We start from the raw sequence: 13,211 nt of genomic DNA, 5'->3' as shown, positions 1-13,211 counted from the left end.
ACAATAGTTCTCACTTCCTTGTCCAATGGGCAGGGCCAGTCAATCAGCTATATGCAGCAGGGCAGATCCAGCTGAAAGGGAGGGACTGGGGTGGGTTGTTTGTGGCACATACTTTTTTTTACTAGGGCTGAAAGGGCGGGCCAGGAATCAGTGCTGGGCAGGTTCCAGTAGGCTGTGCCTGTGCTGCTGTAGGGTGTGATGTTCAGTGCATGGTGCAGGTAGGGAGGAAAGTGGGGGGGAGGTTGTGATGTGAGGAGCTCATAGGGGTATGGGAAAGAGGAGAGAGTGGTGAGAGAATCAGGGGCTGAAAACAAACAAGCAAAATAAGAAAGAAAAAAAAAGTGCTAAGGGAGCTTGTCATTGGAGTGGAGAGAAAAGAAACTGAGAAATGAAGAAAAGAAAATAAGAAAAATACAAAAGAAAGAAAAAGGGAAAAAGAGAGAAAAAAACTAGATATAAATTTAAAAAAAAGAAAAAAGGAAAAGCCCCCAGGAGTCCCACCGGTGGGGCTGCTAAAACTAGGAAAGTGGTTCCCAGGCTGCATGGTATAGCCTGGCTAGAGGGGGTGTAGATGTCACACAGCATCAGGCATTCAGGAGACAGGAAAAGGAAATAAATGTAGAGAGACGAGAACTGAGAAATGAGGAAGGACAGAAAAGGAAAAAGAGAGGGAAGAAGGAAAGGCACCCAGGGATCCTACCTGCGCAGCTGTGCAGACTAGGGGAGTGGCTTCTAAGCCGTGCAGTGCAGTCTGGCTAGAAGGGGCTCCCAAGCTGTGAAAAGAAAAAGAAAACAAACAAAACAGAACAACGCAAAACAAGGCAAAAAAAAAAAAAAAAAAAAAGCCCCAGGGATCCCACCAGCGTGGGATCCACTGACTAAAGCTGACTTGGCTACAGCCACTGCTGAATGCCCAATCTGCCAGCAGCAGAGACCAACACTGAGTCCCCAGTATGTCACCATCACTCGAGGTGATCAGCCAGCAACCTGGTGGCAAGGTGATTACATTGAAACACTTCCTTCATGGAAATGGCAGTGTTTTGCCCTTTGTGGAATAGAGGCTTACTCTGGATATGGATTTGCCTTCGTGCGCGCAATGCTTCTACCAAAAGTATCATCCATAGACTGACAGAATGCCTTATCCACCATCATGGTATCCCACACAGCATTGCCTCTGATCAAGGGACTCACTTCACAGTAAATGAAGTGCAGCAGTGGGCCCATGTTTATGGAATTCACTGGTCTTACCTTGTTTCCCATCATCCTGATGCTTGTGGCTTGATAGAATGATCGAATGTCCTCCTAAAGACATAATTACAGTGCCAGTTAGGTGGCAATGCCTTGGGGCAGTGTTCTCCAGGAGGCTGTATATGCTCTAAACTAGCGTTTAATATATTGTGCTGTTTCTCCCATAGCCATAGTTCATAGATCAAGGAATCAAGGGGTGGAAATGGGAGTGGCACCACTCACTATTATCTCTCATCACCCACTCACAAGATTTTTGTTTCCTGTCTCCGCAACCTCATGCTCTATAGGTCTAAGTTCCAAAGGAAGGAATGCTCTCATGAGGAGACACATCACTGATTCCATTGAACTTGAAACTAAGAATGCCACTGGGGTACTTTGGGTTCCTTATGCCTCTGGATCAACAGGCAAAGAAGGGAGTTACCATACTGACTTGTGTGATTGACCCTGATTACCAAGAGGAAATTGGCTTGACATTACATAATGGAGGTAAAGAAGAGTATGTCTGGAATACAGGAGATCCCTTAGGTGTCTCTTAATACTACCGCGCCCTGTGATTAAAGTCATGGACTAACTACCACAACCCAACTCTGTCATGACTACTAATGGCCCAGACCCTTCAGGAATGAACCTTTGGGTCACCCCACCAGGCACAGAACCACAACCAGCTGAGGTGCTTGCTGAGGGTAAAGGGAATACAGAATGGGTGGTGGAAGAAGGTAGTTCTAAATACCAGTTACAGCCTTGTGATCAGTTTCCGAAGTGAGGACTATAATTGTTATTAGTATTTCTGCTTCGTATGTGTGCATCAAATATTTTTGTTTTCTTCGCTTATAAAGTATAAGATGTAAATGGGACTAGTGAGTTTTCAGTTGTATGTGTGTTAGTTTTATCATGTTAGGTGGAAGTATGACTTTGTAATTGTCTTTATTCAGAGATTATGTATAGTTTGGGGAGATGTGTACAGGTGTCAAGTTGACAAGGGGTGGATGGTGATGATTAAGATTGTGTGTCAGCTTGGCTGGGCCATGATTCTCAGTGTTTTGGCAGTTGTATAATGTTGTGATCACTTCCCTGTTGAAATTTGGTATGTGATCATCCCCACGATGGAATGTCCTGGGTAGTACCAGTGGGGGTAGAGACTGGCAGTTCACCACCCCCTGAGCCATCATCTCTCTGCCTTCCACTGCCTACTTCCTTCCTGCTTTCCTTGCCAAGGTGTTTTTGCCAGTTCTGGATCCTGCAGCTGCCTCTTGTTTGTCTGACCTCTGGTTCTTGGGACTTGAGCTAGCAGCTTACCTGTCAATCTTGGGATTCATTGATCTTCATAGCCTGTGAGCAAGAGTTCTGCTCTCCAACTTGCCAACCTTGGGTTCTCCAGCCCCTGTGGCTATGTGAATCAGAAACCTCTATCCTGATCCACAGACTTGGGACATTCCAGCCTCTACAATTGAGTGAGCTGTTTCCTTGATATAAATCTCTCTCTATATATATGTATTTATACTCTTCACTGGTTTTGCTTCTCTAGAGAACCCAGCCTATGACAAAGGAAGAGAGACATAAGAAACTAGATTAAAAAGGAAGAGAGAGAGAGAAAGGCACATGTGGCCAGGTGGTCAGGATAAAGGAATGGAAGGGAAGTAGAGAGAGACAAGAAATCGAGAAGAAAAAAAAAGGTACCTGGTGGTTGGGAAGAAGAAAAGGAAGGAAGGTAGATAGAGACAAGAAACTGAGGAAAAAAAATCCCCAATGGACGCCACCAGAAGCTGGTCCCCAGCCAAGTGGAGCTGCACTGCCCATCAAAAAGGAGCAGAGATGGCACATGGCATCAGGTTTTCAGGAGAAGGGTAAGGAAGGAAGTTAGGGACAAGAAACCGAGAAAAGGAGAGGAAAATTAAAAAAATGCCCAGAGGGAGCCCACTGGTGTGGTGGTACAGAATGGGGAAGTGGCTCCCCAGCTGAGCAGTGCTGCACAGCCTGTGTCAAAGGAGCACAGATGGCACATGGTGCCAGGTGTTCAGGAGAAAAGAAGGGAAGCATGATAAAGAGAGAGACAAGAAACTGAGAAAAGGAAAAAGAAAATCCCCAAGGGAGTCCACTGGCTTGGCAGTGCAGACCGAGGAAGTGGCTCCCTAGCCAAGTGGGCTGCATAGCCTATCTAGAAGGAGTGGAGTTGTCACACAGCATGAGGTTTTAAGGGGAAAGGAAAAGAAGGAAGGTAGAGAGAGACGAGAAACATAGAAATGAAGAAAAACAAAAAGGAAAAAAGAAAATGTCGCCAGGGAGCCCAGTGGCATGGCAGTGCAGACCAGAGTTATGGTTCTCTAGCTGAGCAATGCTGCACAGAAGCATTGCTTCTCTAGAGAACCCAGCCTATGACAAAGGAAGAGAGACATAAGAAACTAGATTAAAAAGGGGGAGAGAGAGAGAAAGGCACATGTGGCCAGGTGGTCAGGATAAAGGAATGGAGGGAAAGTAGAGAGAGCATGAAGAAGGAGTGGAGATGGTACACAGAGCCAGGTGTTCGACAGAAAGGAAAGGAAGGAGGTGAGAGAAAAGAAACCAAAAGAAGCCAGAAAAAGCAACAACAGCAACAACAACAACAAAAAAATGGCACTGAAGGAGCCAGCCAGTGTGGGCAGGGCAAATCCAAGCAGCAGGGAGCCAGTGTTTCCCCGGCCAAACAACCAAGGCCCACTGGTAAGCAGTGGAGGTCCAGCAGAGGGAAGAAGGGTGGGGAATGGGAAATCGTGTGCCACTGATTACCAGGTGCTCTGTCTCTTGCTGGGAACTCCATGAAGCTGCCTTCCTGTACTCTCTGTCCATCTTTCGTGGTAGCTGAGGAGTCCAAGATGCCAAATCCGTGCTACGTTAGCTCGTAGGGGTCCTCCACTCTGTTTTATCTCTCCTCGCTCTGTGTTCTCTGTCAGTTTCTTATTCCATTTGGTTCTTGGTTGAGTTCTTTTTTCCTTCATTTGTCGCTTAGGGTTCCAGGATTGACGTTTGTCTCTGTTTTACTTAGTTTGTCGAATCTTTGCTATGAAGGGACTGCATGGTGCTTCTGTCTATAGCACCATGTTGGCTCTGTACCCATTTAAACAATAACTCCCCGTTCACCCTCCCACCAGGCCCTGGTAACCTCCAATCTGCTGTGTATCTATGAATTTGCCTATTCTAGATATTTCATGTAAGTGGAATCATACAATACTTGTCCTTTTGTGTTTGGCTTATTTCACTTAGCATAATGTTCTCAAGATTCATCTACATCATAGCATGTATCAGAACTTCATTTCTTTTTATGACTGAATAATATTGCATTGTATGTATATACCGCATTTGTTTATCCATTCATTTGTTGATGGACATGAGTTATTTCCACATTTTGGCTGTTGCGAATAAGCTGCTATAAACACTGGTTTATAAGAATTTGTTTGAGTCCTTGTTTTTTATTCTTTTGGGTATATATCTAGGAGTGGAATTACTGTTTCATGATAATTACAGGTTTCACTTTTTGAGATACCACCAAACTGTTTCCACAGTGGCTGCCTCATTTTGGACCCCTTGTGGCGCAGTGGTTAAGAGTTCAGCTGCTAACCAAAAGATTGGCAGTTTGTTTAATGATAATTCTAGGTTTCACTTTTTGAGACACCACCAAACTGTTTCCACAGTGGCTGCATCATTTTATATTCCCACCAGCATTGGATGAGGGCTCCAATTTCTCCACATGCTCAACAGCTCCTGTCATTTTCCTTGTTTTTTTATTATAGCCATCCTAGTAAGGGTGAAGCAGTATCTCATTGAGGTTTTGATTTGCATTCCTGTAATGAGTAATGATGTTGAGCATTTTTTATGTGCTTATTGGCCATTTTTGTATCATCTTTATTTATTTTTTTGGAGAAATGTCTGTTCAAGTCCTTTGGCCATTTTTTAATTGGTCTGTCTTTTTGTTGTTGAATTGTAGGAATTTTTATATATTCTAAATATTAACCCCTTATCACATAAATGATTTGCAAATATTTTCTACCGTTCCGTAGGTTCTCTCTTTACCTTCTTGATAAAGTCCTTTGATACACAAATGTTTTCAATTTTGATGAAGTCCAATCTATCTGTTTTCTCTTTTGTTTCCTGTGCTTTTGGTGTCATCTTTAAGAAACTGTTGCCAAATCCAAGGTCATGAAGATTTGCTCCTATGTTTTCTTCTAAGAGTTTTTTACTTTTAGATCTTAATTTAGGGCTTTGATCCACTTTGAGTTAACTTTTTTGTATGGTGTGAGGAAGAGACTCATCTTCATTCTTTTGCATGTAGATATCCTGTTTTCCCTATACCGTTTCCTGAAGAGACTCTTCTATCCCCATTGAATGGTTTTTGTACCCATCTCAAAAATCAATTCACCATAGGTGTGAGGATTTATTTCTGGGCTTTCAATTTTATCCTATGTGTCTATATGCCTTTATGCCAATACCACACTGTTTTGCTTAATGCCATTTTTTATGCTTTATTTGTCAGCTAAATCCATAAATGGCTGAAACAGCCCCTTCTACAAATAAATAATATGTATGATTACTGTTTTCATTCATTTGGTGTGTTGTTAAAAATGGTAGAGCTGAAAGGAATCCTAGACATAATCTAACATAGTCTCCTCATTTTATAGATGAGAAAACTGAAGCCAAGAGAGCTTAAGGTTCAAGGTTACACATAATAAATGGTAGAGTAGCTCTTCTGGCTCCAAATGGGATTGCACTAAGCTGCCTTTTATAGAGGATATTCAGAGCAGTTCGCACTATGAGATTATCACGGACCCCTTTTAGGAAAAATGACTGCTGTTTAACTCCATTCCTCTAACGTGTAGAAAAATGCGAGAGCTATTCAAGTTAGAGAAGTATCTATTAGACATGGCATTTTATTGTTATATAATAAGTTTGTACACCGATTCAGCATTTCCAGAGAAGGTAAATGGCTCCCCTCATTCAATATTAACTCTGTTACCAAATATTTTACCATTTATTGCTCTGTATTTTGAGCTGGTTATATATGTTTAGCTAGAACACCTAACGTTACTAAAAAGATTAAAAAACAAAATAAGACTTTTTTTAACACTAGTAAAAATATGCTAAAATTGACTTACAGACAAATAGCTTGTCATTTCCTTTTAACCAGTTATTGATATTCTTTCACTTTTTAGGCAGTTGCTCAAGGGGATTTTCAAAGAGCATCTACGTTTGTATTGCGCTGTAAAGATATGCTGATGAGGCTACCAAAAATGGTGAGTGAACCTCTGCATTTATTTTATAAGAATCTGAAAACATGCTATATCAAATTTTAGGAAGAATCACCACTATTTCATGCAATCCTTTGGAGATTCTATTTGTGATCTGTTCCACTTATTTAGCCGATCTTCAAAATATTTTGTTTCCTTTATTCTTTACCAGAAAGGGCATTTGGAAAATAAATAAATAAATAAGGGTTACTTCTTAAAATTTCTGGGCTTCTTCTTTAATTCTGAAACCATTTGATAATTTTTCTCCATATTCCATGCTACGTGATGAAAGAAAGAAAAAAAAATGAGAGTTTATTTCCCTGCTGACAAAATTGACAGCAGGTAATCAGGGCACTGCCGTAGTATCTTCCTATATTGGGATTTAAATGTGGAGGTGTCTATCTCACTTTTCAATTCTGTTAAAATTTGATTTATGTATCTTGCAGCCCTGTCATTGGGTGCGTAAATATTTAATATGGTTATGTCTTCCTGACCAATTGTTCCTTTTATCATTATATAGTGTCCTTCTTTATCCTTTGTGGCGGATTTAAGTCTAAAGTCTATTTTGTCAGAAATTAATATTGCTACTCCTCTTCTTTTTTGCTTATTATTTGCTTGATATATTTTTTTCCATCCTTTGAGTTTTAGTTTGTTTGTGTCTCTAAGTCTAAGGTGTGTCTCTTGTAGGCAGCATATAGATGGCTCGTGTTTCTTTATCCAGTCCGAGACTGTCTCTTTATTGGTGCATTTAGTCCATTTACATTCAGCGTAATTATAGATAAATAAGTTTTTAGTGCTGTCATTTTGATGCCTTTACATGTGTGTTGTTGGCCATTTCATTTTTCCACATGCTTTTTTGTGCTGAGACGTTTTTCTTAGCAGCTTGTGAGATCCTCATTTTCATAATGGTTAACTTTATGTTTGTTGAGTCGTTAAGTTTTTCTTGGCTTTTTTCTTGAGTTATGGAATTGATATTCCTTTTTGTGGTTACCTTATTATTTACCCCTATTTTTCTTAGTAAAAACCTAACTTGTATCGTTCTATATCGCCTTGTATCACTCTCCATCTGGCAGTTCAATGCCTCCTATATTTAGTCCCTCTTTTTGATTATTGTGATCGTTTATTGATTTCCATGATTTCCTGTTATGTGTATTATTTTGTTTATTTATTTATTTTTTAGAATTAATCTTAATTTGTTTGTTTTTGTGCTTTCCCTATTTGACTTGCGTTGATATCAGGACGTTCTGTTTTGTGACCTTGTATTGTGCTGGTACCTGATATTGGTCATCAGGCTGAACAATCTCCTTTAGCATTTCTTGCAGTCTTGGTTTAGTTTTTGCAAATTCTCTAAACTTGTGTTTATCTGTAAATATCTTAATTTCTCCTTCATATTTCAGAGAGAGTTTTGCTGGATATATGGTCCTTGGTTGGCGGTTTTTCTCCTTCAGTGCTCTGTATACGTCGTCCCATTCCCTTCTTGCCTGCATGGTTTCTGCTGAGTAGTCTGAACTTATTCTTATTGATTCTCCCTTGAAGGAAGCCTTTCTTTTCTCCCTGGCTGCTTTTAAAATTTTCTGTTTGTCTTTGTTTTTGGCAAGTTTGGTGATAATATGTCTTGGTGTTTTTCTTTTTGGATCAATCTTAAATGGGGTTCGATGAGCATCTTGGGTAGATATCCTTTCGTCTTTCATGATGTCAGGGAAGTTTTGTGTCAGGAGTTCTTCAACTATTTTCTCTGTGTTTTCTGTCCCCCCTCCCTGTTCTGGGACTCCAATCACTCGCAAGTTATCCTTCTTGATAGAGTCCCACATGATTCTTAGGGTTTCTTCATTTTTTTTAATTCTTTTATCTGATTTTTTTTCAGCTATGTTGGTGTTGATTCCCTGGTCCTCCAGAAGTCCCAGGCTACATTCTAATTGCTCGAGTCTGCTCCTCTGACTTCCTATTGCATTGTCTAATTCTGTAATTTTATTGTTAATGTTTTGGATTTCTACATGCTGTCTCTCTATGGATTCTTGCAACTTATTAATTTTTCCACTATGTTCTTGAATAATCTTTTTGAGTTCTTCAACTGTTTTATCAGTGTGTTCCTTGGCTTTTTATGCATTTATCCTAATTTCATTTGTGATATCTTTAAGCATTCTGTAAATTAGTTTTTTATATTCTGTATCTGATAATTCCAGGATTGTATCTTCATTTGAGAAAGATTTTGATTCTTTTGTTTGGGGGGTTGTAGAAGCTGTCATGGTCTGTTTCTTTATGTGGTTTGATATGGACTGCTGTCTCCAAGCCATCACTGGGAAACTAGATTTTCCAGGTAATCAGCTATAAAAAAATGCAGTCAGATCCCTATCTGAATTCTCCCTCTTGCTCAGGGTATTCGGATGTTAATGGAGCCACCTGGGGAGGGTGGGGGAGGGATCAGAGAGCTAGGAGTGTAGCACCACAGAATATAGAGCTGATCCCCGCGTTCACGCTCTGCGGCCGTCAGCCAAAATCCCGGCGGGATGGCTCCCCGGCTGGAACGCTACTCTCCCCGCTCCGAGACCAGTCACTTCCTCCCAGGGACTTCTCCCTCTGGTGCACTGCACCGCTCGCGCGAACTGGGTGGGCGTCACCCGCACGACCGGGTGGACCCGCCCCCTGGGTCAATTCAGGGGAATATAACTGATCCCCGCGCTCACACCCCGCCCACTTTCGCCAAAATCCCAGCGGGACAGCTCCCCGGCTCGGATGCTGCTCTCCCTGCTCCAAGACCAGTCACTTCCTCCTGGGGACTTCTCCCTCTGGTGCTCCGCGCCGCATGCGCGAACTGGGTGGGCGTCCCCTGCACGAACGTGTGGGCCCCGCCCCGGGGTCGCTTTAGGGAAATATAGCTGATCCCCCCGCTCGCGCCATGCCCACTTCCCGCCAAACTCCCGGCGGGATGGCTCCCCGGCTGGGATGCTGCTCTCCCCACTCCAAGATCAGTCACTGCCTCCCGGGTGCTTCTTCCACCGGCTGCGCCGCTACGCCTCCCGCGCCAACCAGCTAGACTCCCTCCCGGGATGGGTTTGGGGGGGTAGGGCTGGGCCCCTTGTCTGTGCCGTCTGCCCCCCTGGGCTCTGCCCCAGATCGGGCTCCGAAGGTCACCTGCCTGGTACGCTGGCTCCTAGTTTTGAAAACGGTCGCTGTCTGCCCGTATTTGTTCGTTTTCTGTCTCTAAGTCTGTGTTTGTTGTTCAGAGTTCGTAGATTGTTATCTATGTGATCGATTCCCTTGTTTTTCCGAGTCTTTGTTGCAAGAGGGATCCGTGGTAGCGTCCACCTAGTCTGCCATCTTGGCCCCGCCCTATATTGGGATTTAGAGGTGAGAGAGATTCAATAGGATAAAACCTGCTTCCTGGCTTGGATCTCATCAAAATTCCTAATTTTTTTTCCCACTTCATTGCTCTTTTCCGTTCTTTCTCCTCTGTTTGAGTGCCTATGCCTACCTATTAGCCTTCCCTATCAAAGAGGGAATTTATAACAGGTATTTTTTTAATATATATATATTTTATATTTGGATGTTAGGGAGGGTATTCCCAGGGCTCCATAAATTGTACCTACTTGTGAGATTGATCTTACTTTTTCCTCAAATTCTGTGTTATAATGTAGAAATTAATCCAGAAAACATTTATATATGCCTGCCTGCTATGTGCCAGGTACATACTACGCTACTTAAATTTTTTTTGACAATTTCAAATTTACAGAAAAGTTGCAAGAATAGTAGAAAGAGCTCCTGTGTACACTTTGCCTAGAGACCCCAATCAAGTTTCTCAGTTACGTCCTTCATAGAAAATGAATTCAATCTAGGATTGCACCCAGTCTCTTGCTTTTTTCAAAGTGGGACACTTCCTCAGTCTTTCTTTCACTTTTATGACCTTTGTAATTTGGAAGACTACAGGCAAGTCATTTTGTAGAAAGTCCCTTAATTTGGGTTTGTCCAGAGTTTCCTCATGATAAGACCAGGCTATGAATATGAGGCCAGAATATCACGGAAGTGATTCTGTGTTCTCCTCATGGTTTCCTGGTGGGTGGCATACAGATTCTATTTGTCCTATTACTGGTGGTGTTAACTTTGATCTCTTAAGGTGGTGTCTGCCAGGTTTTCTAATGTAAAATTGTCTTTTTCCCTTTATTATTAATATTTTGTGGGGAGATACTTTGAGTCTATTTAAAATTTAGTAGTTTCTCCTCCCACTTTCACCCACTAGTTTTAGCATCCATTGATATTTCTTGCTTAAATTATTACCATGATGATTGCTGAGTGGCTGTTTTTCTAATTCCAACCTTTTTACATTTATTAGTTGATTATTGTTGGTGGTTACTGTCAAGTTGATTCTAACTCACAGCAACACCATGTGTGCAGAGTAGAACTGCTTCATAGTATTTTCAAGGCTGTGACCTTTTGAAAGCAGATCATGAGGCCTGTCTTCCAGGGCACTTCTGTGTGAGTTTGACCCACCAACCTTTTGGCTAGTAATTGAGTGTTTAGCTGTTTGCACCACCTAGGGACTCTTTCCCCATTAAACTATTCATTTCTATCAATGTGGAGTCATGGGCTCCTATTTAATTCAACAGGTTATAATCTGTTACTATCTTTTTTTATATTATTATTATTTTTTATGAACCATTTGGAAGAAGGTTGCATACATGCATCATGGCTTCTACTGGTTAATACTTCAGTATGTATTTCTTAAGAATAGGACACTTTCCTTTATAAACACGGTTGTTGTTACTGTCGAGTTGACTGCAACTCATAGTGACCTCATGTATAACAGAATAAAACTTTGCCCAGTCCTGCGCCATCATCACAATCGTTGCTGAGTTTCAGATCATTGTTGTAGCGACCATGACAATCCATCTCATGGAGGACTTCCCTCATTTTCACTGACACTCCGTTTTACCAAACACGATGTCCTTTTTTATTGATTGATCTTTCCTGATGACATGTCCAAAGTAAGTGAGACAAATTCTCTTCATACTTGCTTCTAAGGAGCATTCTGGCTGTACTTCCTCCAAGACTGATTAGTTTGTTCTTCTGTCAATCCACGGTATATTCAATATTCTTCACTGGCACTACAATTTTAATGCATCAGTTCCTCTTCAGTCTTCGTTTTTCATTGCCAAATTTTCACATGCATATGAGGCAGTTGATTATGGCTTGGGTCAGGGGCACCTTAGTCATCAAAGTGACATCTTTGCTTTTTAAGATTTTGAAGAGGCCTTTTACAGCAGATTTTCCCAGAGCAATACGTTGTTTGATTTCTTGACTGCTGCTTCCATGGGTGTTGATTGTTGATTCAAGTAGAATGAAATCCTTAACAATTTCAATTTCTTTTCCATGTATCATGATGTTGTTTGTTGGCCAGCAGTACAATTATAAAATTCAAGAAATTTAATATTGATAAATATTTTAATATAATCTACAGTTCATATTCTAATTTTGTCAATTGTCCCAATAGCTACTTTATAGCATTTGTTTTCCACCTCTAGTCCATCATCCAGCTTAGGATCATGCTATGCATTTAGTTGTCGCATTTCTTTAGTCTCCTTTTGATTCCTTTAATCTGTTTTTATCTTTCATGACTTTTTTTATAGTTTATTTATTTTTGTTGTTGAAAATGTATGCAACGAAACGTACACCAATTCAACAATTTCTACATGTACAGTTCAATGACATTGATTACATTCTTTGAGTTGTGCAACCATTCTCACCCTCCTTTTCCAAATTATTCCTCCACCATTAACATCAACTCACTGCTCCTTAAGCTTTTTCTCTAACCTTTTGAGTTGCTGTTGTCAATTAGATCTCATATAGATAGTTCTTGAGCACAACGCTCAAGGCAGCCATTCTTTACAATTAAGCTAAACTGTTGTTTGGTTTGGAAACCCTGGTGGCATAGTGGTTAAGTGCTACAGCTGCTAACCAAGAGGTTGGCAGTTCAAATCCTCCAGGCACTCCTTGGAAACTCTATGGGGCAGTTCTACTCCATCCTATAGGGTCGCTATGAGTCGGAATCGACTCGACGGCAGTGGGTTTGATTTTGGTTTATTGTTTGGTTTAAAGAAGACTTCAGGGGATATTTTTGGTTTAACATTTAAAGATTATCTTAGGGCAATAGTTTCAGGGGTTAGTCCAGCTCTCTGGCTCCAGAAAATCTGAATTCCTTTTATGACTTTTTCCAAACAGCTTTTTTGAGATGTAATTGACATATAATAAATTACATACCTTTAAAGTGTACAGTTTAATGAGTTTTGGCATATGTGTACACCTGTGAAACCATCATCACAATCAGGATAATGATCATTTCCATATTCCCAAATGTTGCCTTGTGTCCCTCTGACTCCTCCCTAACTCTCTTCTACTTTCTGTAACTATAGATTTGTGTGCATTTTCTAGAATTTTATATAAATGGAATCATAAATGTACACTTTCTTGGTCTGGCTTCTTTTACTTAATGTAATGATTTTGAGGTTTATGTATATTTTTTGCATGTCAATAAAAAAATTTTTTTAATAGTTATTCTTTTTTATTGCTGAGTAAAATTCCAATATATGGATGTACCATAATTTGTTTATCCATTCACTTGTTGATGGACATTCAAGTTGTTTCCAATTTTTAATTTTTTTATCTATTATAAATAAAAAAAACCCATTGCTGTTGAATTGATTCCAACTCATAGCG

General features: G+C 40.7%; 1 protein-coding gene across 1 annotated transcript in view; it reads left to right on the top strand.

Moving 5' to 3' along the window:
• TEX11 (testis expressed 11) overlaps positions 1 to 13,211 on the top strand; it is a 472,254-nt gene that overhangs the window by 63,544 nt on the left and 395,499 nt on the right. Inside the window, 1 exon segment of the mRNA XM_064278445.1 lies at positions 6,429 to 6,509. Coding sequence (XP_064134515.1) covers positions 6,429 to 6,509 — 81 coding nt within the window.

This window comes from Loxodonta africana, chromosome X (genome assembly GCF_030014295.1).
Source record: "Loxodonta africana isolate mLoxAfr1 chromosome X, mLoxAfr1.hap2, whole genome shotgun sequence".
Classification (NCBI taxonomy): domain Eukaryota; kingdom Metazoa; phylum Chordata; class Mammalia; order Proboscidea; family Elephantidae; genus Loxodonta; species Loxodonta africana.
The sequence above is the reverse complement of the archived record's forward strand: the minus strand, read 5'-3'. Positions and strand labels throughout refer to the sequence as shown.